Raw genomic sequence first — 22286 nt, 5'->3', positions numbered from 1 at the left:
AGTTCTTTTATATGTCTTGTTATTGCTGCCATGGGGTCAGTGTCAGATGAAGTGATTTACAGCACACTGACCAGGGCGGCTTTTGTTCACTTTTTTTCTGTGGAAAAGACTCACAGAGAATCAGGAATAATTATTTTTGTTAAAAAACAAAAAAAAAAAAACGTAAGCATGTCCAGGACGAAATCTGCGAAGGGATAAGAAACGTTGCTCTGTTCATTGGGGTCACCAGAATGCACACAGGCGGAAAGTCACTCACAGGAGCTTATATCATCACAGTCATTAGAAGTCAGTGGGCTTCATTATAGGAACAGATTTGTTCTGAAGTGAGTTTGTTTATGAGCCATGTACTGATGGTCTGCTTTTGCCTGGAGGGGAAAAAAAGTCTAGCAGAGACATCTTAATGCACGTTGTAATTCCACATTATATAAATAACATTTTCCTCACTGTTGCGAGTAAACAGATAACAAACACAACAGTTCCTTCTTGTGCAGCTAAAATGGTTTGCTGAATCCAACCAAGATCTCTGAAATACAAGCCTCTGAAAAGTTAGACACAAATATGACACTGTTTCACCCAAGGCCAAACTTTTTGGTTGCCATTACGTAGAAGTTGTGAAGTTCCTGCTCCCACACACCACACCAAAAATAGAATTGAATGAACGTACAGTATGCACTCATATGCATGTGCTCGTGTTTCTGTTTTTTTCTCTGCAGAATGACTCCATTCCCGAGGAAGATTTCACTCCAGAGGTGTACAACATATTCCTGAGCAACATCTGCCCACGATCTGAGCTGGACCACATCTTCTCTGATGTGTAAGAAATATGTTTAGAGTCTTTATTTATTTGCCTTTTCAAAAGTGATTCATCTCGCAACTTCAACAGAATGTAATGGACTCCCAGTTTAGAGGAAAAACGTAAAATAAGCAAGAGGGATCTTGTCATATCAGAATGGGTATGCAGGATCAAGGCACCTGGTTGAAATACATTTGACATATCATTAGCAGTTTATCAGTACAGGAAATAGTGTTTGAATGGTCCTGGTTGTGACTCCTTGTGCCTGACACTGTGCTGCTGAAGCTGCCCTGCCCCTTTGGCCCAGAGGGACTCAGACCATCAGCTGAGGCAGCGTGCCAGCCCGACCAGGGCCACTCAAAGTCATAGATTTTAATCACAGTTAAGTGAGACGACATGAGAGCCAGGAGGATATGGAGATGATCATTTAGTGGAACAGGCTTAGATATGAAAGGCGTTTTAATCAAATCTCATAATTTACTCAACACAACATTAAATCCTCTGCTCCTCTGCGATTCTGTTGCTTTCCCTCTACACATCTCTTTAATTACCACTTCTCCCCTCCATCACCCCCTCCCTTGTTTTATTTTCTCATATCTCTCTTAGTGCACTCCCATGTTTTCTTCACTTTCCCCTTGTTACATTTCCTTTGCCTACATTATCCTCTTGTTTTTGTCTTCTTAGGGGGGCCAAGAGTCGTCCATTCCTCACCGTTGAGCAGATGACAGAGTTCATAAACATTAAGCAGCGAGACCCTCGTCTGAATGAGATACTCTACCCTCCGCTCAAACCAGAACAGGTCCAGCTGCTGGTGGACAAATATGAACCCAATGAATCATTGGCACAGAAAGGTCAGTGGCTCAAATGTCTGTCAGTACAAACAAGAGCAACAGATATTAGACACAATGTACACCTACTTCTTGATCGACAAATAAGCCATCCATGTTGTAAAGGTTTTGGCAACATAAACAAAAAAAAAAAGTTTTTCCCCCCAGACATAAGCAACATCTCCCAACCCTTTAAAGTCCCCCTTATCCTCTTCTCAGCCCCCCTACCCAACCAATACATTTGGCAGGGGTGTTGCCATAGTTACACTCAGAAAGTGAGGGGACATAGTGGGGTGCCAAGGAACGGAATGTTAGAAGTCCGGATAACACACACACACACACACACACACACACACACACACACACACACACACACACGAGACACCACCACGAAATGTGTTATCCACTGAAAACACTGCTGAACTTGACAGAGAATATTCTCTGTCATTTATTTTCTTTTTACTGAGAGTGCATGACGAGAATTCTTAAGTGGAGAGAGAGAGAGTGAAGGAGTGAACCTTTGTGGAACTGTTGAAAACAAAATGTGAATTGAGATGAATATGCAAAGACTGCTGGGATGTCATTAAATGAATGTATTCCTGTGTGATAATACTGCAACAAATCTTCCTAAATTTAAATATTTTGAAAAAGATTAATGGCCTTGATTAAAAACAAACAATTCTGATCCAAATTGTGAGCAGAATTTGAATATGTGGGTAATAACTACGGTGGCCTAAAAGCACTCAGTTTTTGGAACTTTAAGTTACAGGTCAAAATTTTGAGAAATATGGTTATCCCCTGAGAGTCATAGGATCATTTTGATACCATTATTACATCACTTAGGCTGATAAAAAAAAGAAAATGAAACAGTAGCCAGGTTGCCTAGGTTAGCATGGCCCTGCCAAAGGGAAACAAAACCTGCCAATCAGCTCATGTGAAGCTCTCTTTGTAGCTTTACATGACTACAAGTAGTTTGACAAGCAGAAGGGTATCAGTATTTGTTGTCTTTGTAGTGTGTTTTTGTATTCTGCATTTGTGTTGTTCCTCCAAATCTACATTATGTGACTAGGCCTACACATTTGCTCATGTGTAATCCATTTGTGTGTTTAATTACCCTTGTTTAGTACCTTACCTTTTGAACCAAACAGAGATAAAGAGAATATTCACCAACGTCATCATACAACTGCTAAATAAGAAATCTTGTGGTATCGTAATAAAGCTTCAGGAGAGCCTCAGAATAATTTATGAACAGCCAAGATGGATGAGCGAAGGGGAGCCAACGCTCCTGGACATGTTGTGCTTTCATGTTAACAAAAACTGGAGTACATCCCACCTCAGATATCAGGCATCAGGGTCGGTGAAAGTGCCAATTCAAATTTTTATCCCTGCTGGAAAGCCTGTTATGCAATGTGCCAAAATGGGTGACTTACTTTACACCATGTTATGTTTACTCTAAAGCAAATTACTGGGTGTTTTTTTTTTGTTCATTATGTTACATAAAAGCAATTTGGAAAAACATCACAAAGGGTGGAAAATGCAACCTTCACTCTTAATTTGAAATCATCCAGTGTCAGGTAATTTCCTCATGTATGACCTACAAAGCACCAAAGCTGTCATGGAGGCAGTACTCATTTAGATGATAACACAGATATATCTGTAGCTTTCCAATCAGTGCTACATCTGAGTTTAATAACACAGTAAGCCACATGATTTGTTAAATGTGTGTACTCTGCTGCAACAATGATCACTGCCAAACATTTATAGTGCGATTATAAAGCTGTGTACGACTGTTGCCTGAAAACTTTTACTTTACTGCAGATCTGAAGTTCATTTCCTTTTCTTTTTTATTGGAAGATCAAACAAATTGTCTTGAGGCTGTCATTAAGTAAATACTTTGTTTAACAATTAAAACATGCTAATCCTAATCCAGAAGAGGTTGTTTATGTAAAAACCTGTTTAGTACTTCATTAATATGCCAATCACATTAGCGGCTTTTATATCTGATCACACTGAAATAAAATTGCCCTCAAATAACTCAAACAGAGCACCAGTGTCACTTTAATTAACTCTCCTGAGCAAAGTACCATTTTCAAACGTGAAACAAAATGAATCACGGGTGACCAAATTAGACCAAAATGACTCTTTAAACCATTTTTTTTATCCCATTTGACCGCCCGGCGTTTGACTCTGATCACAGCGATGTGCTAGCACCATGATGTTGTGGTTTCATCCTGTCCCAGGCTCTCTGGACAAGTGCCCTTCTCTGTCCCAGTGACAGATTTCCCCATGTGAAGTATTTATCTAGCCGGAGGAAGTGCAGCCATCTGCTCGGCAGAGGAGTCCAGGGCTCCACATGCTACCTCCACACACAGTCACGCACATAAACACACTTTTACCTCTTTCAAGGATACTCTAAACTGCAAACAGAACTTTGCCCTTTACTGAAAAAGCACCATGTGGATGTAAGCACACATTAAGAATGAGGAAATACTAACACATTTATTGGATTGGGTGCCGTAGATCTGCCTCAAATATTTTGTTTAGATTAGGCAAAAGAACTTGAAAATGTTTCTTTTTACTGAACTTTCTCCGCTGCTCATTCTCTCCGCTGTACTGTCGTGACTTCCACCTTGAATATTTGAATATTATACCGTTCTTTCATCTCCTTCTTCGGTGCTCTATCATTGTCTCCGACTGCATTCACTGTTTGAATACAGATGAATAAAATGCAAAATGAAACAAGGCACTAAAAGTCTCCTTCAACCAGTCTGGATAGCATTGTATCATTGCATATTCATCTTCTGTGATTACATCGAGGAAGCTCTTTGCTAGATTGTCTTACACACCCACTTACAGGTTGACATTCAATTCTGAATTCATTTACACTGCAGCTCCCTCTCAGCTCAACAGAGTCCCTGATGTGGACAAAAGCCAAAGTTTTTTTTTTTATTTAACTTCCTCTCAGATCAAGCTTCACCTTTAGTAATACACCTGTATGGTTCTCACTTGAGTACACCACTACTCCCAGTCATGTTAACACCATTACTCCGACAAATGACCTACAAACGTCTCGGGAACAGATGAAGACCCGCATCTCTGCCTGTAAGGGGTACAGAGGTTAGCCCGTGAGCCTTGCAAAGGGACGTCCTGGCAGTCAGCAGAGAGAAAGAAGCTGAGTGCGACTGAGCTCTCGTGTCACAGACAGCAGCCATCGTTAATTAGTCCAGCAACTCTGCAGAGGGCGGCGCCGCATTAATTAGCATAAAGTGGCCGGAGGGACCTGCTGCACCCGTCAAGCTTGCATCATTTAGCATATTTAGCATAACATCAAGCAAGTGTGTCTGTGGGTGGAGGAGATTGCTACTGCTATGTTTTTGGCTTCAAGCACTTGCTTTATGTTATTAAACCCATGCAGGTGTGGAGAGTGTATGGTAATGTGTACAGAGATTTTGGAAATGATGAGAGCGTTGCTTCTGTTGCTTATGACTTATTTATTCAACATTATTTACTTCCTTGAGCACGCACAGTGCAGACATGAGCTCAGAGATGAATAAAAAGGCGACGCTTAACATGACTGACCTTGACAGGCAATCAAAACCGGGGGAAAACAACGTCAAGGGCAGTTTAGCCTTTTTCCAGATTGTTGTATGAACCTTTGTCAGGCAGAGAAATGCTAAGCAGAAGCCAGTGGAGCCTGAAATGTTCAAAGTCTCTTTGGTTTCAGACTGCCTGTAAAACAGGGGCAGGGATTTTTTTTATATAGATACATTTATAGCTATAGAAACCTTTAATAATTAAGAGTACACATCATTAGTAAAATTCAAAATACAATATCAGAAACACTGAGGCTCAGGCTTTAAGGATTAACCACAAAGGCTTTAGGCAAAAAGTGAATGAGTGTTTGGGCTTTATGAAACTACTGATGTAATCTAAGTGCCAATAAATTGCGATTGTGATAATAAACATTTTTTCTTCGCACCTGCAGTATGTATTCGATTCATAGCGCATACCATAGACTGTAAATATTAAGCCTGAGTGACGTCAGTTATCTGTTACAGCAGGGGGTTCTGGAGGCTCATCGGCAGCCCCCCCATGCTGGAAATGCTAGCCTAACGTTCAGTCAACCTTCTACAGGCTGAGAGCTGGAGCTGAGGCGGGTTTTAAGCCTCTTGACAAACCGTTACATCGTGCCCACCTGTCAATCATGTCAGCTACTCGCCTAAAAATGTATTAAACGTATCATTCATAAAAATCAAAACTTAACAGTTTTTTTTTTTTGAATGTACCCCCGTACAGTGTGTGCCCATGAAGACAATAACTAATCAGACCACTACGTTTTTTGGCCAGGCAGTTAACATGTTCATTCCTGCTGTAAAAACAGGCCTTTTTTGGCTGTGATGTGTTTGTGACTTCCGGTACTCCTGGAGCCCAGTGTCAAGTGGACACTCAATGAACTGCAGGATTTTGCACTTCCGCATTGGCTTCATTTTTCAACACCAGATGTTGCCGCTTGGCGTATACACAATGAGAGAGAGAGAGAGAGAGAGAGAGAGAGAGAGAGAGAGATCTTTCCTCAAGGCATAAATAAAGTTTCCAAATTTCCTTCTTCCTTATGAAGAGAAATATGTCTACGCAGCACTATATGCAAAGCACTATGTTTTGTTTTAAGTTGAAAAAGGTTACGCTGGTGAAGTTTTATATGTTTGTTTTTGCCAACAAACTCAGTGAAAAGGTTAAAGTCAATTACGTGTCTGTAAATTTTAATGAGTTTCTCAACCCCCAGCCCTTGTATTCCTGACTTATTGAGCTTCAATGAGTCAATCTTCATGTCTATTTCCTGGTGAAGACATACACATTTGATATGTTAGTGAGTACCTGTTGAAGCAGGATGTGTTTGGGATTAATTGAAAATACACTACATTTCCAAAGTTGATTAAAGTGTTAATAACAAGTGCAGCAGCGTGTCACATTGATGTGTTTACAGTTTAGACTAACACAACAGTGAAGATCTATAGCATAGATGATAAATGATGATGATTATCAGGCTAGTGTGGCAAATTGTTGGATTTAGTCATTCCATCAGATATTTTACATTCATTGAACTCCTTGCGTACAGATATTGGAGGAGTTCCGGTTCTTGTCTTTCAAATGTATCATCAGATAAACATCTTTGTGTGCTGTGTTGTGTTTGTGCAGGTCAGATCTCAGTGGAAGGCTTCGCCAGGTACCTGAGCGGGGAGGAGAACTCCATCATCCCGCCTGAGAAGCTCGACCAGAGCGAGGACATGACCCTTCCCCTCTCCCATTATTTCATCAACTCCTCACACAATACATACCTCACAGGTACACACACACACACACACACACACACACACACACACACACACACACACACACACACACACACACACACACACACTTCAGGCACAAAATAAGAGAATGTTAAGACTGTCTGCCTCTCTGTCTAGATACACACACACCCTACCACTCAGCTCCGTTTAACTCCAGACTGATCCTCATCCTCTTCTCTTCCACACATGAACACTTCACTTATTCATTCTGAAATATAATTATGGTTTCACAAGTGAACACACCCGACTTTATACCTCGCAGGTCGGTCAATCAAAAGCACCGGTGCATTCGAGTCCTTGTCTCTTGCGTTACCTCTCGAGAGGTTATCCAATCAACTCATGAGACATGAGACTCGATTCATTGATATTCATGAGTTAAATATTTCTTTAGACTGGTAGTCACAGTAACTGGCTCCTGGCAGTGCACAAGCATGGCAGGCACAATACAGAGGCCATTTTCTCTTCTATGGATATTAAAATTCATCTATTCAAATCTATTCTTGGGGGAACTGGAGAGCATTGAATCTTTAAAGTGGATCAAATTTCTGCAGCCATGGAAAAAAATTGAATTTCCGTAATAGGCCGGCCTCGTAGCCTGCAGAATGAAGAAATAAGGAAAACAAACAATCGGTTGGCGATCCTTTTCTCACGAGCACTGTTTTCACTTAATGGGTTTTCATAGTGACACATCAGGATTGTATTGTAGGCAACAAGGGAAGTGAAATCATTTGTGTCCTTGCGGAATATATGTCTACCTCTTAAAAAGATCAACAAGATAATTAGACTGACAGCCGCCTGTGCAACTTATTCATTCATGTCGAGGCATTTTCACCCTATTGATCCATGTTACATTGAAGCAAGTCTTTTCTTCATTAAGGAAAGAAAGTGTGTGGGATAGGTATGCCATTTAAAAGGGAGAAGAAGAAAAAAAGAGCGAGAGGAGAAATCATTAGAGAAGTAATGGGAAAAAGGCGGATATTAATGATGCCACCAAAAGTGAGAGCACAGATCTGCTTCTCACTTCGACACAGTCCCCAACATGTTGCACAAAAGCATGCTGCTAATGTGAAGGGATAATTGCTTTGCTAATGGTAACAGGGTGATGAGACGTGCCAGCTCTAGATAACGACGGTTATATTGTTCGTACCACGTGCTGTCAACTAATGCTGTAAATGGGCTCTTGAAAAGTGGGAGGACGAGGTTTTATAGACATCCTGTTCCTTTTGGGATCAATAAAAAAGTTACCTGAAGGGTTGTTTACGGTTTGTGTGTTTGTGTTTGTGTGTTTGTGCTACATGCAGCCGGCCAGCTGGCTGGGAACTCTTCAGTGGAGATGTACAAGCAGGTTCTCCTGTCGGGGTGCCGCTGCATTGAACTGGATTGCTGGAAAGGTCGCACCACAGAAGAAGAGCCTGTCATCACTCACGGCTTCACCATGACAACTGAAGTCTCCTTCAAGGTAACACAAGGGGAGCAGAGATCTTAAGCAGCTTAAGATGTAGGAGAGGGGTTGATTGGATGTGTTGGGTAGAAGAGGTAGAAATGGTGCGGGATGAAGCATCTTTCAGTTTGGATAATATTGAATGTCTTTGTCTACAGACACAGAGGCGGGGTGGGGGTGGGGGGGCGGTGGGTTTAGATGATGTAAACATGTTATCATGTTTCAGTGGCTCAAACACTGATTCAATTTTGGTTTGGCTAAAAGCCACAGCATTCTGTGTGTTACTTACCGGTACTTTGTGTTTTGAAATATTGAAGGTTGAAGTGGGTTTCTTTGCTTTCCATTTTATTCTTTTTTGTGATTTACATCAAAATTAGATTTTGATATACTTAACCGTGCACTGTACATTCTTTAAAATAAATATGCTGAATTACTATGTAGATATGTACAAATATAAAATATGAAGATAAAATCTTAACTAAGCAGCTTGTCATCAGAAGCAAAAAAACATGGAAGCAAAAAAAAACGTTGGTTTGCAAGAAAGACGTTTAAGAAGCAGAACAATCTGAGACTTTGATCTGCATGTATTCACTTTAGACACCAGTGTGAAAGTTTGGTCAATGTTATGGCTTCCAAAAGCACCAAACAGATTATTTCAGGCTGGAATGATATCGCACATTTAGAGAGAAGCTTATTCAAGAAGCCCCAAAGCACACGACTTCATTATGATCTTTATAATGTGAATAGATAACTTTGTGCATTGTTTGAGGTTTTAAAATAGAAACCATGAACATGTCAGTCCTTTCTGATTTGACACCACAGTTACAGTGGTTGTTGTTGGTAACAGTTGGTGTAATTTACTACAACGGGTTCAGGTTTCGAGGAGCAGCAAACACTTCCTGAGGAAGAAAAAAAAAATGCATCTGTCTTATACAACCAGTAAGGGACATTAGAACTGAATATAAGCATAGTGAGCACTGAGCAGCTTCTGCACACAATAACATCTCCCAATAAAAAGTATAGATACATTTGGTGTGATTTTAAGAATATTTAAAATGGCATTTAGTTGGGAATAAATGATAAACAAAAACAAGTGTATAGTAAGAAAGAGGAAATGCAGACAAGCACAGTTGTATAAGATGTGTTGGAAACAAAAAGTAGGGGAATTGTGTAATGGACAGGGACGTAATGAAGCCCTAAACTGAAGGACTGATGGGCACTTAATTGAAGATGAAACGACAGAAAGAAAAGATGCATCGGAGGAGGAGGAGGGTGTGAGAATCTGAGGGCTTGGTAAGTGTCAGGTGAAAGAGTAAGAGGGAGGCGGCTGGATGGATTGATGGAGGAAATGTAGCTCTAATCAGAGAAACAAAAGAAGAATGAGCTTAATGGAATTGGTGTGAGTGAAATACAGAAAGAGGAGAGTCGTGAAGGAGAGGGTGTTAGAGTGTTACAGATGGAGAGGGTTGAGTAACACAATTACAAAGTTGTCGTTTTTTTTTTTTTCATGGAGGAGATGGAGCAAATAGAAATGAAAGCATTAGCTGAACTGACATGGTTGGTAACGATGGTGTAATTGACTTAGAGATCCGATATCAGATGGTTAACCGTCTTTACTGGACTGCTCCGACATCTTTTCATGGCTTGACTCCAATTTCGTTGAAAAAAAAAAAAAAATTGATGACTGTGCACAGAGCAGGATTATATGATTTGACAGAATTTAATTTCACATTATTCAGCAGAAAACCTGAACAAACCATAATGTCATGCAGCCACAACATTTGGAGCAAGTTGGAGTACAGTTTATTTTTCTGCATCTAAAAGACTGTCTTTCCCACTCATCACTCTTGCTTTCTCGTCCAGCTTTTGAATTCAATTCATGCATGTTCTCTGGGGAGACCCACAGGCGGTCTGGGAAATGTAGGCATTACTATCAAGGTGAATGGATGTAATGTTGGCTGGTGTATGAGCTCCGACAGTTTCAAAATGCTTTATTTTCTTGTGACTCTGCAGTGCATAACCAAATAAACCAGCCGTGACATTTATTGCTTGAAACGTGCATTTCATTACTCGAATAACAACAATATTCCTCCCCAGGTGGGTGCATTCAACTAAAGATTTGAAGTTATGGCATCCATTGTGTTTCTTCTCTGTTTGCGTTTTTAAGGAGGTGATCGAGGCTATAGCAGAGTGTGCCTTCAAGACCTCGCCATTCCCCATCCTCCTGTCCTTTGAGAACCACGTGGACTCGTAAGTCAACAGATCACTCCAAGTCAAAGTCGGCAGTGTAATTGTCAACCTTATTGATCAGTCCAAAGCACGATGAGCCATTTGTTTCTAATTGTTTCTGTCAGCTGTGTGATAATCAATAATACCTTTAGGGAGTCAGTTCTCATGGGTTTGCTTTAAATGCTTTGAGTGTCTTTTTAGGTGCAGCATACATGTTCAATGTGTATCCACATTTTAAAGGAGAAACTATGACTGTGTGTGTGTGTGTGTGTGTGTGTGTGTGTGTGTGTGTGTGTGTGTGTGTGTGTGTGTGTGTGTGTGTGTGTGTGTGTGTGTGTGCGACGCCTCGCAGACCAAAACAGCAGGCTAAGATGGCAGAGTACTGCCGGTCAATATTTGGAGACGCATTACTGACAGAACCTCTGGAGAAATATCCTGTGAGTACATAAGGAAGCTCAAACACACACACTCACACTTATGCAGTCTCTCTCTCTTTCTCTCTCTCTAACACACACACACACACACACACACACACACTTATATGGCCAACAGCAGGGGATTGGGCAGATATTATCACACAGATGGGTGCACCAAGGAAGTGTCCTTGAACACTGCTGCCCAGCACACATTCATGAGGCAAAAAGACGTATTTAAATGCTCACTCACATGCACTTGCCCATGTATATTCGCCCCTTTGTTCGCAACACACAACCATTTCTCTACATTTATGTCCCATTTCCCTCTCTGCCTCTCCATCTGTCACACTCGCAGCACCATATCGACATGCCCTCTAGCACCTGGCAAAATGTGTTGTCACAGTTTTTCCTCTTTCTGTCACTCCAGGCACGCTCCTTAATGTCCTCAAACACTTAATCTCTCTGCCTCTCCTCAGGAATTTTGATCATCATTTTTCAGTCCCCCACACTTGCATACCTGTGGCAATTTATCCCAAGGAAGTCAACTTTTAATGATTCATCCTACACTCATGTTCATAACCCTGAATCACCTCTCCGTTACCGTGGGAGAGAGTGCAAAGGACAGCCGGATGAGATTAAACAGACATGTTCTTACACCATAATCTAAACTCAGCTTTTTCTTGGCCGCCTTTTATCTGTCTTCCTCTGTTGCCATGGCTACCAGTCAAAAGCTTGCATTGTTTGTTTGTACCCAGACTCTTTTGTTTTTTTCTTTTTCTTTATTTCTTTCCCAAAGGCGTCTTTGTGTGTAATGACGTGAGGTAAATGTAGACGCTTGTCGCACAAACTCTCACGCACACCTCTTAAACCGGCTGGGGCACACATGAAAACACACACCACTTAATACAACCCTGCACACACATGTACTTCAACAAGGAGCACTTACTCTTAAGGTGTTATTCACCAGGGATGTCTTATCCCTGTCGGTGTAGCACTGTGGAGCAGCTAACGCTCCCAGCAGCCTCCTGACACGGGTTTGACATTGACGCATTATCAGAGAGGAGCCTTTTGAATGGTGGAGGAGAGGGAGAGATACGAGAAAACAGACACCAAAGGAGAAGATAGAAAGAGAGACAGAGGGAGAAAAGTGCGGTTGAGGAATCCGATTTCTACCACTGAGCTTGTAAATAAGTGGAAAAGGCGAGAGCAATGACAACCTCTCTCCCATGGCACTGAGACAGCCGTGTATACAGAGAATCAAACAGGACATCAGCTCTGTGAGTCCATAGGGGAAGGGGCAGGAGGGTGATATGGTGAGATTGGTTCCCACTGAGCATAAAGTGACAGTAAAAAGGATTACAGGTTTTATAAAATTCAGGCTCCACTAGTATCTCCACTCCACATCATGTTCTAAAGAGGAGTCCGGTGATGTTGTTGTTTTTGTTTTTTCAATTGAAGTGCAAACAGTCTCCTCTTTCCAAATGATGAACTAGAACTGCTTAAAAATTGGATTCGCCTTGAACATGTTTTCTTGTTTGTAATGTGGTTTTTTAACAGCGCATTCATTAGGCTGATGAGGGCTGCATTGCCAAAACATTTTCATTATAACTGCTGGGGGGGAAAAAAAGAGAAATAAAGCTATTTGTCTTGCAGTTTGTTGTTGGAGGGGCTTAGTTTAAAGCCATGCACAGTGCAGGACTGGCAAGCAGAGAAAGAAGGCATAGTGACGTGATCAGAAAACGCAAGTAAGGGCTGTCAGAGTTAGTGGCGCTAGAAAGCTAACACATCAGTCAAGATACTTAAGATGACACACCCTTCTGAAAGACTTCACTACTATATCACTGAGCATGCAGTATCCCACCTACTCCTCCACAAGTATTCAACTCTTAACTTAAGCTTGTTTTTCTTCAATGGCCTGTACGATGTAGAGTCAAAGAAGTGCTATCACAGGATTAAAGTTCAATTGATGTTAACCTTGCCCTAATAATCATCATAATCTGTGTATCACATTGTTGGAAATGGTCAAATTATAAAATGGTCCAGATTTAAAAATTGGCAAAATTGAACTCAATTTGAAGTCAAGGTAGTGGCTATGAAACTGTGTTGCAGTGAAATAACAGAAACATCTCTTGCAATGGGTTCTCTAGAACCAAAATTAATCTTTTTGCAGAAAATAACGGAAAACCCTTTGCAGACATGTATCCATACTTTTGATTTATTCTGTTTTCCTGTGATTACAATTTTCTCGAGATCTCGGCGTATAACACTCGTTCCTCAGAGGTGCAAAAGCACAAAATCATACAAACATACAGCCGGCTGTTTTGTTGTCTAAATCAACAGAAAATGATCCTGTCCACAAGAAAACAAGCTTTGTCATCACAAGATAATAAGATCAAGTCAATTCTCGTAATGGGAAAACCAGCATTATTATCTTGAGATAATCCATCAAATGTATTTATAATCAACCACATTTGTTAATAAAGCACATTAAAATACAGCAACAGCTGACCAAAGTGCTGACGCGGAACAAAAGAGCAAATAGTTTGAGAAAAACAACCTCAGAAAATACACATACATGAGCACACATATTGAGATAAACAAGTCTAGAGCTTGAGAAAAAAATACCAGAAATGACTCAGGAATCACAAGAATATTAAGTAGACATAATGTCTAGTTGCATACTTAGGTTAGATTATTGACCTTTTATGGCATCCTCAGAGCAGATGCATCAAAGTCTTAAGTATCATTTTACTTTGTAGTTTGAGAAATTGGATCTACTTTACAATCTTCTTGTGTGGACCATGTTTTCTTGGTGAATTGCAGTGAGGTACAAGTATCAGGGCGAGCTTGTGTAGTTACACTCCACCACTGGCTCAGCTGTCAAGGCGGAGAAGTGATGAGAAGTATATTTCAAATAGGATCTATACTCTTGTGTATAAGTCATTTCTATTGCTGCTTGTTCTGTTAATCCTTCTTTTAAAGTCCCTTTATAAAAATCAAGGGGGGGGGGGATTTGGTGAGAAAAGCTTAATTGAATCCTTCCTGTTAAATTGGAGCTTCATCAAACAGGTTTAGTGCGGTGCATTTCAGTGCAGTCAAGATTACCTTCCTCATCCATTGTTGAACTGGATTCCTTTTAGTGAAACTATTCAAGCCAAGAGAAACACGCCATACTAATCTTTATTTGATGATACCAACAACACCAACAACACAGTAGAGAGGTGTAGATGGATGTGTCAGAGTTAGGAAACGGGGCTGTTTGTTGGAACATCTTGGCTCAAGTTTGGGCTGTGAATCACTGTTTTCTTTTACTCGACTTCAGCCAAGCTAAGTAAGAAAACCTTTTAAGTCCTGATCTGTTTACAGCTGATAAGTTGTAAACTCGGAGGTTGTGAATGTGTGTGTGTGTTTATTCAATATCACTTCTAACTTTCTTTTAATGCATTATTAATATCCCTAAACACTGGGATCCAAAAGCAGTGTACCCCATAAATAAATCAGAGATCTGCCATCTTCCAGCCAGCTCCTTTGAGAGGCTGGATGTTTGTGTTTAACACTCGCTCTCTCCCCGGGAAGCTGGCTTTTAATGTGAAAAGTGTAAACATCAACAGAGTATGTAATACTCAGTGCCGATCCCTTTGGACACTAGCAGGCCTAACTCAGCAGAAATCTCCCATGGAGGATTGTGAGACAAAATGCCATGAATTTAAATTTCAAATCAGCCGCTTCAGTTAACAACTTTATATTTTTCTTTCTGACATTGCTCTCATTTGTCTGCAAAGAGATGTAAAATATGGCTGTAATGGAGCAATCTTCAGCCCAACAGCAACACTTTGAAACAGAGCACCATTTTCCTGTTTGTCACAAATGAAATCCAACATTTCTTTGTCTTTCAACTGACACGCAATCACACTACTTTATTCTGCAGATGAAATGAAATAGACTCTGTGCCTGAGTCTTTCTTTCTTTGTTTGCAAGACATGATTACAACTTTGTATCCACTTCTCTGCGCTCATTGCTTTCTTCCCCACTGTTCAGCTGGAGTCAGGTGTTCCTCTGCCCAGCCCGATGGAGCTGATGGGGAAGATCTTGGTGAAGAACAAGAAGAAACACCACAAGGCAAACGGAAGCACCAAGAAAAAGCTGTCCGAGCAGGTTTCCAACACCTACAGCGACTCTTCCAGCGTGTGTGAGCCGTCCTCTCCTAGCGCAGGTACAGCTGTCCCTTTAAAGCGCACAAACACATTTACACTCGCCGCAAACGGAGCCATAAAGTCACACTCGAACTGCTGAGTTATTATGTGTCAATTCAAAACAGCCAAGACGCCATGTCCATCTGTGATATGGACCGGCATCTCTAGGCTATCCAGAAGCTGAATCAGTGGAGCAAAACACTGCTATTGTTTATCATTCATCATTTTCATGGCCCTCTCCATCAGCTGTAGGTATTATTGGCAGTTACACTCCCTCTGTCAGGCAGACACACTGCCAGTCACTGGGGCATCCTAAACACAGGCCGGTAGTTGCCTCCAGTGTAGTGGTATGTGTGCATGCAGCTGTGTGTGACTTAATTTACAACTGTCTGGTGAATGTTTATACTTCTCGATTTATGGATTTTAATATTTTCACAGCTGCTCCTTCGTTTGCGTTTTCCCTGACCAGTCATGTATGAATGGGAGTTGGCTGCTGTTCCACATCTGTTCTTTTGTGTTTCTGTGTTTGGATGTTTTAGTTTTGGTCTTTGTACATTATATATTAAAGTATCAAAAGTATTTATTCCCATACATAGTACATCAACGGGATGTAAATAGTGATACAACTTGCAATCTATCATCTTTAGTTTTCTTTGAGTCAGAGCCGCAAGCTTCAATCTCATTGTAACACACACTGCCCCCTGCTGTAAGAAAATAAGAAGCACAAGTCTTTGAGTTGAACAGTCAGGGAATCATTCCATTAATGCACTTTGAAACGATCACACACATCATAGTAATTTTGATTTTAATTTAGAGCGCAATGACTGTTATGTCCCTAAAACATTTATCTGACCTCTTTAGACAGGTCATCTCACGATTGAGACCTGCAAACAGATTTATCACACAGCACTAAACCTGAAAATAACTTTTAGATTTGGTGAGAACTTTGTTAACCATGGCGTCAGGTAACATGGTGTCAGGTAACATGGTGTCAGGTAACATTGTGTCGGCCCCAGAAATAAAACATACAAATGAAATCAGAATAATTAAAATAACGTTACTCCTCTCATCATCGCATTTAATTGAAAAAGAGAGCTGGGCACCTCTTCATGTGAGGCATTTGGTTTTATTTATGTATTTCTAAAAACGCCTTCATTTATTAATTCTTTATTAAACTGGTCTCATAGTTAACACGCAACACATTCTAGTGGCTGGCTGATGCTCAAAATCTCAAGAGGCAAACATTTGGAATACATGTTGTTACCTTGTCTGCTGCATTCACATGAAACACTTTGCAACAGACGTTTAAACTTCTCACACTTGTTCCTGTGGGACAGTTTAAAAGTGAATAAGAAAAAACAACTCTGCTTTTACGCTTCAGGGTTTTCATTTGTTGATTGCAGTTCTGTTTATTCTGTTTGTGAATATTTATTCTGTTTTTCTTGACATCATTGAAAATGAGGCCACGCCCTCCATGATCCTTCAATATTTTTATGAAGGTTACATTTAATAATTTGTGTAGCACTTATTTCAGATTTTTTTTTTGCCTTTATTGATAGGATAGCTGTAGTAAAACAGGAAATATTGGTGAGGGGGGGCATGCATCAGGATTGGTCGTCAAACCTGTAACCATGGCGACGAGGACTGTAGCCTCTGTTCATGGGACGTCGGCTCTACCAACTGAGCTAAACCATTGGCTCAATATTTGGATGTCCATGAAACCGCAGTACAACAACAATATAAGAAACAAAGTAAACACAAAAAAATTATGTTTGGTATGATGTCATAATTACATTGTGAATAACATTTTTCCCAAACAACATAGACACTTTATTGTCATTGTATAAAAGAACCCAACGAAACATGCAGAGGAGTGTGAATAAAACATGATCGTGAACCCTAGTCTGCAGATCTGTCTGTCTGGCTGAAATCTCAAAAAGCTGCAGTCATTGGAGGTTTTGGGGGAAGCTTCTACGGCCTGAAAGCAAAAACTAAAGCTAGCCTTTATTCTCTTACATTCATGTAGTTTTAGAACAGAGACATTTTGATCCAGTATCGTGTAGCCGCTTGACCATAAAACACAACAATGTACTGAAGAACTGATCATTCACAACCTGCTGCAGTAAGGCTGATTGTGACTAACTGTACATCATAGTGACAGATTAAACACATCAAATGAACCTTAATGTGTTGTTAAGTAGTATGACCTTGTTATATTGAAATATGTCGGTTTGCTTGTAATGCATCTGTTTCATTCCCACACAGGTTCAACCAAAGAGGAGATGGCAGACCCCTCACAGCCGTCTGAGGGTGCCGAGCTCAGCCTGAGGCCGCAGGGCAGAAAGTCTATTGGTGAGTCATTCACATACATAACCTCCGATTCTGAGAGAAATCGTTAGCAGTGCTCTCGTCAGGCTGGCTGCAGACGCTGCAGGTCAGTTTGAACCATTACACATCTGAAATGAATCTCCTTAGTCAGTGTGACCTCAGATTGAGTGGGAAATCTTCAGTAGATCTCTCATTATGTGAGCGCAGAAGTGCTGGCTCGAATTAAACTATATTAAAATGAATTTCCTCATTCTATGAGCTCTCTGGGTTGGGTCTTGTCAGTGTTAGCCTTATTTATGTCCCTGATTTGGTTATGGAAGCGACAGGTCCTCGATAAATATGTGTTAAAAGAAAACTGGTCTATCCGACGTTGATTTTTGCATAGAGTCTGTGGTGTCTGGGATTAAATGAACGCATGCGCTTGCCTTTATTTACTTTGTTTTTATCGTTAAACATAATGTGACTCTTTGTTTCAGGTGAGGTGGAAGCAGAAAGTGAGGATGAAGATGATGACGATGACGACTGTAAAAAGGGCTCAATGGATGAGGTGTGTATCAAGAAATTCAGATTCAGCACCCAGATAAAAATACCAGAAATAGTGGAGAGAGAGGAGAATAGAGGTCATTGTAGTGTTTACATGTCATGTGATAAGCCTGCCCTCTAGTGTCAAAGTAGGGTAGTGTATTTTAATTCTACTGATCTGTCTCCAAACATCTGATAAAAGAGCTTCTGAAGTTGTTTTTGAGCCTTTAAAGCAAATGGAACCTTCTCCACATGGTTTTTAAGTGGTATAACATAACTTCTGTTAAAATGTCCTTCTGCATTTTATTTTGATATTTGCTTGTCTGTGTGTTTTTTCATGTACAGGGTACAGCAGGCAGTGAGGCCTTTGCCACAGAGGAAATGTCGAACTTAGTCATTTACATCCAGCCTGTCAAATTCAACAGCTTCGAGGGATCCAAAAGTATGTAAACAATATGAGAGATGTGAGAAATGAGTTGTGCTTAGGGATAATATAATTCAAACATAAATTAAAGAAGAGTGTTTTTAACATGTTTAAACAGTTATGAGAAGTGACTGCTATATCTCTCCATTGATGATTGGATCAACGTGATCATCTTTTGATGATCTTTGCCCACAGAAATCAATCGCAGCTACCAGATGTCGTCCTTTGTGGAGACTAAAGCGTTGGAGCAACTGACCAAATCTCCTGTAGAGTTTGTGGAGTATCCTTCTGACTTTGACTGAAGCGTGTTGTTTGCATTTCTAAATGTAGCTCACGACATTTGCCTCTAAATTGCAAAGTTGTTGAACTTCTGTCTGAAATGCACATAGTGTGGTGTTTTATATCTCATTGTGTCCTTCCATATAAATTCAGTTTTTCTCTTTAATCACCCGTTCCCTGAAAGTTATAATGAGAGAATCCTGATTTACGTTCAACTGAGTTCTAGTTGAATTCTGTAATATTGTTTTTAATTAAAGAACTAGTAGTTAGTTGTAGAAGTGGTATCTCTGTCAGTTGTACTTTGTAAATGTCCTTCACCAGCTCTTTTCAGATACAACAAATTGCAGCTGAGCAGGATCTACCCTAAAGGCACCCGAGTGGATTCATCTAACTACAACCCGCAGCTCTTCTGGAACGCCGGCTGTCAGCTGGTGGCGCTCAACTTCCAAACCATCGGTGAGGAATGAGAGGGAAATAAAACCTCTTGTACATTTTTGTATTTGTGGAAATCTGTTTCTTTCATACATTTAGAACATTTATCAATCAATTGTTGTGTTATCACCCACACAGGTTTTGAAACCTTTTTAATTTAAATGTCCTGATTGCTGGATACCTGTAGTGTACAACATGGTGCTGGTGTTAACGTTTCTATTTTTTTTATCCTTTCTACACAGATTTGTCCATGCAGTTAAATCTGGGCATGTACGAGTACAACGGGAAATGTGGCTACAGACTCAAACCTGAGTTTATGAGGCGGCCTGACAAACACTTTGATCCTTTCACTGAGAGCACAGTGGATGGGATAGTAGCCAATACACTGTCTGTAAAGGTTTGTTGATGTCGACGTCGGTCTCCTGCTGTCCATGAAGAACTCTTTCTCTTTCTCTGTCTGGCTTTGTGCGTTTGATATTTGACTTACTTTTATTTCCCTTCCTTCCAGATCATCTCAGGCCAGTTCCTGTCTGATAAGAAAGTCGGCACGTACGTGGAGATCGACATGTTTGGCTTACCTGTGGACACCAAGAGGAAAGCGTTCAAGACCAAGACATCTCAAGGGAACGCCATCAACCCAGTCTGGGAAGAAGAGGCCATAGTCTTCAAGAAGGTCAGATCATAGTGCATGCAAACTCTTCAGTTAACATGGAGAGAGAGTGATGTTGAATTGAATTCTTCTGCCACCTGTAGACAGGTAGAAGGATTGTATCTACTGAGAGCTCATCGAAGATACATAAAGAAAAACAACCATTGGAAACAGAAGAAATATGCATATCCTTAGCAACATGTGGAGTATAGCATGTCATACTTTCGTACTTACTATCTGCATTAATACGTTTGTTTGATGTGTTTTTCACAGGTTGTTCTTCCCACCCTCGCATCTCTAAGGATAGCTGTGTTTGAAGAAGGAGGAAAGTTCATCGGTCATCGTATCATTCCTGTGTCAGCCATCCGTCCAGGTAAAAAAAATTGTTTCAACACAGCCGTTTATTCTTTTTTTCTTCCACATCAGTGTAAGCTCCTTTGACAATGTCAGGTTATCTCACATTTTGATTCCACTATAGACTAAGTGTAAATCTCACCCCTAGCTCATTTCTTCTTGTTCACGTTTTAGTAGTGTTTCCTGACCAAAAAAATCACATCCTGCTTTATTTTAAATGACCAATATGAAAATTCAAATCAATTCTGGCATGGATATTTTTTTTTCTTCATTATTATAAAAGACTGTAATGGCAGCGTGCAGTTAATCCCTTTGTCTGACAGAGGGGATGTACTGCCCATCTCTGCTACTTACTTTTGTCTTGAATTGACGAGTCTTTTTAAAAATAACTTTAACTTTAAAAAGAACACCACCACTTTCTTTGAATGCATGATTTTGAAATAATAAGAAAAACTGTGAGGATGTGGTGCTGCCTTCCTGGTCTGCGCAGAGTGCGACTCCCAAAGCATTCTGGGATAGATCGCAGTTCAGACCTGAAAGGCAGCGCCACTTTCTAACAGTTTTTCTCCCTTATGATGTCAAAATTATGCATTTAAAGGAAATGGTGGAATACTGTCAAGTAGATAAACTATATGGAGGGCAGTTTTTATTAGTAATACTCCTCAATTCAGTAAACAGCTGAGCTGGGCAGTGTGTGTCCTCACCCTGACACCTAACCCGTAGCATGGCTGACCATCCATATAAAATAACTATATCGAAAGAATATGTGTGAAGTCTTTAGCTTTCTTAGCTCATTGAAGTTATCAAAATTAATTTCAGTCAGTTTTATAACCAGATAGAAACTCCTCACAGGAAATTTCAGTTTGATGATTCATTTTCTTATACAGATTGAGAAAAGCTTGTGTATGAGCATTAAAAGCATCAGAAATCACAAAAAACATCAGGAAGTACTGTGTGCAGGAACATTTACAGAAAAATTACATCTAAGATGTGTTGCATGTGCTGTTTTTTTTGTTTGTTTGTTTGTTTAATGTGGATAGTTTGCTGCACTTTTTTAATCTCAGTTGAATAGATGAGCACTACATTTCTTCTTACTTAATTTGACTTCATTCCTGCAGGCTATCACTACATCAGTCTAAGGAATGAGAAGAACCAGTCCCTGACGTTGCCAGCTCTGTTTGTCTATGTAGAAGTGAAGGACTATGTGCCAGACACATTTGCAGGTGAGTCACGTGAAATTAGTCAAACCAAAAGTCAAATCTTACATCCACAAAACTCTGCAGTCTCATAGTCATGCACAGTTACAAAAAGGCTTCTCTGTCTTTTTCAATTCCTGTCCCTCAGACGTCATTGAAGCCTTGTCCAATCCAATCCGCTATGTCAATCTGATGGAGCAGAGAGCCAATCAGCTGGCTGCTCTCACTTTGGAGGAAGGAGGAGAAGAGGAGGGTGACAAAGAGGTATCTATATATGTGTGTGTGTGTGTGTGTGTGTGTGTTCTCATGCTCTTCTCTCCATTACATATAATAAGCAAGGTATCCCGTGTGTGTGTGTGTGTGTGTGTGTGTGTGTGTGTGTGTGTGTGTGTGTGTGTGTGTGTGTGTGTGTGTGTGTGTGTGTGTGTGTGTGTGTGTGTGTGTGTGTGTGTGTGTGTGCGCGCGCATTTTATTCTTTGTGTTTGTGTGTGGAAGGATTTCTGCTGTAGATTAGTTTCTCATTTGAATTAACAGTTCTTCAGCCAGCTTTGCCTGAGATAAAAATTCAAAACATACCTGAGGGAGAATATGAAAAAAAAACTCTATTAAGATACAGTTTAGTAAAAAAGTAAAGAGGTTTTTAACACCACCACAAGCTACTTAAAACCCCACAGCAGGATTCATTGGAATGAAAGAAATGATTAGGAAGCAGAGCGTGTTTCCAGCACACCCTCATAGATATCATCAGGCTTTTGTTTGGGCCATTTTATCTTGCTAGTCCCTCAATGATGAACAGTACTGCACCCACAGCTGTAGCAGTACTGATTCTGTATTTCCTGGAGCTGATGTGTG

At 40.4% G+C, this 22286-nt stretch overlaps 1 protein-coding gene across 3 annotated transcripts in view; it reads left to right on the top strand.

Moving 5' to 3' along the window:
* Positions 1-22286, top strand: part of plcb1l (phospholipase C beta 1-like) — a 115082-nt gene that overhangs the window by 69563 nt on the left and 23233 nt on the right. For all 3 annotated transcript variants that reach the window (XR_010668729.1, XM_020632388.3, XM_065963435.1), the window contains exons 8-24: positions 714-814; positions 1478-1644; positions 6817-6963; positions 8273-8430; positions 10580-10662; positions 10994-11078; positions 15096-15270; positions 17516-17602; positions 18055-18125; positions 18446-18542; positions 18720-18804; positions 19135-19259; positions 19478-19632; positions 19744-19908; positions 20158-20257; positions 21357-21461; positions 21583-21698. Coding sequence is in view for 2 of the 3 variants with exons in the window: in XM_020632388.3 (XP_020488044.1) it covers positions 714-814; positions 1478-1644; positions 6817-6963; positions 8273-8430; positions 10580-10662; positions 10994-11078; positions 15096-15270; positions 17516-17602; positions 18055-18125; positions 18446-18542; positions 18720-18804; positions 19135-19259; positions 19478-19632; positions 19744-19908; positions 20158-20257; positions 21357-21461; positions 21583-21698 (2022 nt within the window). In the remaining variant the exon portion in view is untranslated. The remainder of the gene's footprint in view (positions 1-713; positions 815-1477; positions 1645-6816; positions 6964-8272; positions 8431-10579; positions 10663-10993; positions 11079-15095; positions 15271-17515; positions 17603-18054; positions 18126-18445; positions 18543-18719; positions 18805-19134; positions 19260-19477; positions 19633-19743; positions 19909-20157; positions 20258-21356; positions 21462-21582; positions 21699-22286) is intronic.

The sequence above is a fragment of the Labrus bergylta genome, chromosome 15 (genome assembly GCF_963930695.1).
Source record: "Labrus bergylta chromosome 15, fLabBer1.1, whole genome shotgun sequence".
Classification (NCBI taxonomy): Eukaryota; Metazoa; Chordata; class Actinopteri; order Labriformes; family Labridae; genus Labrus; species Labrus bergylta.
The sequence above is the reverse complement of the archived record's forward strand: the minus strand, read 5'-3'. Positions and strand labels throughout refer to the sequence as shown.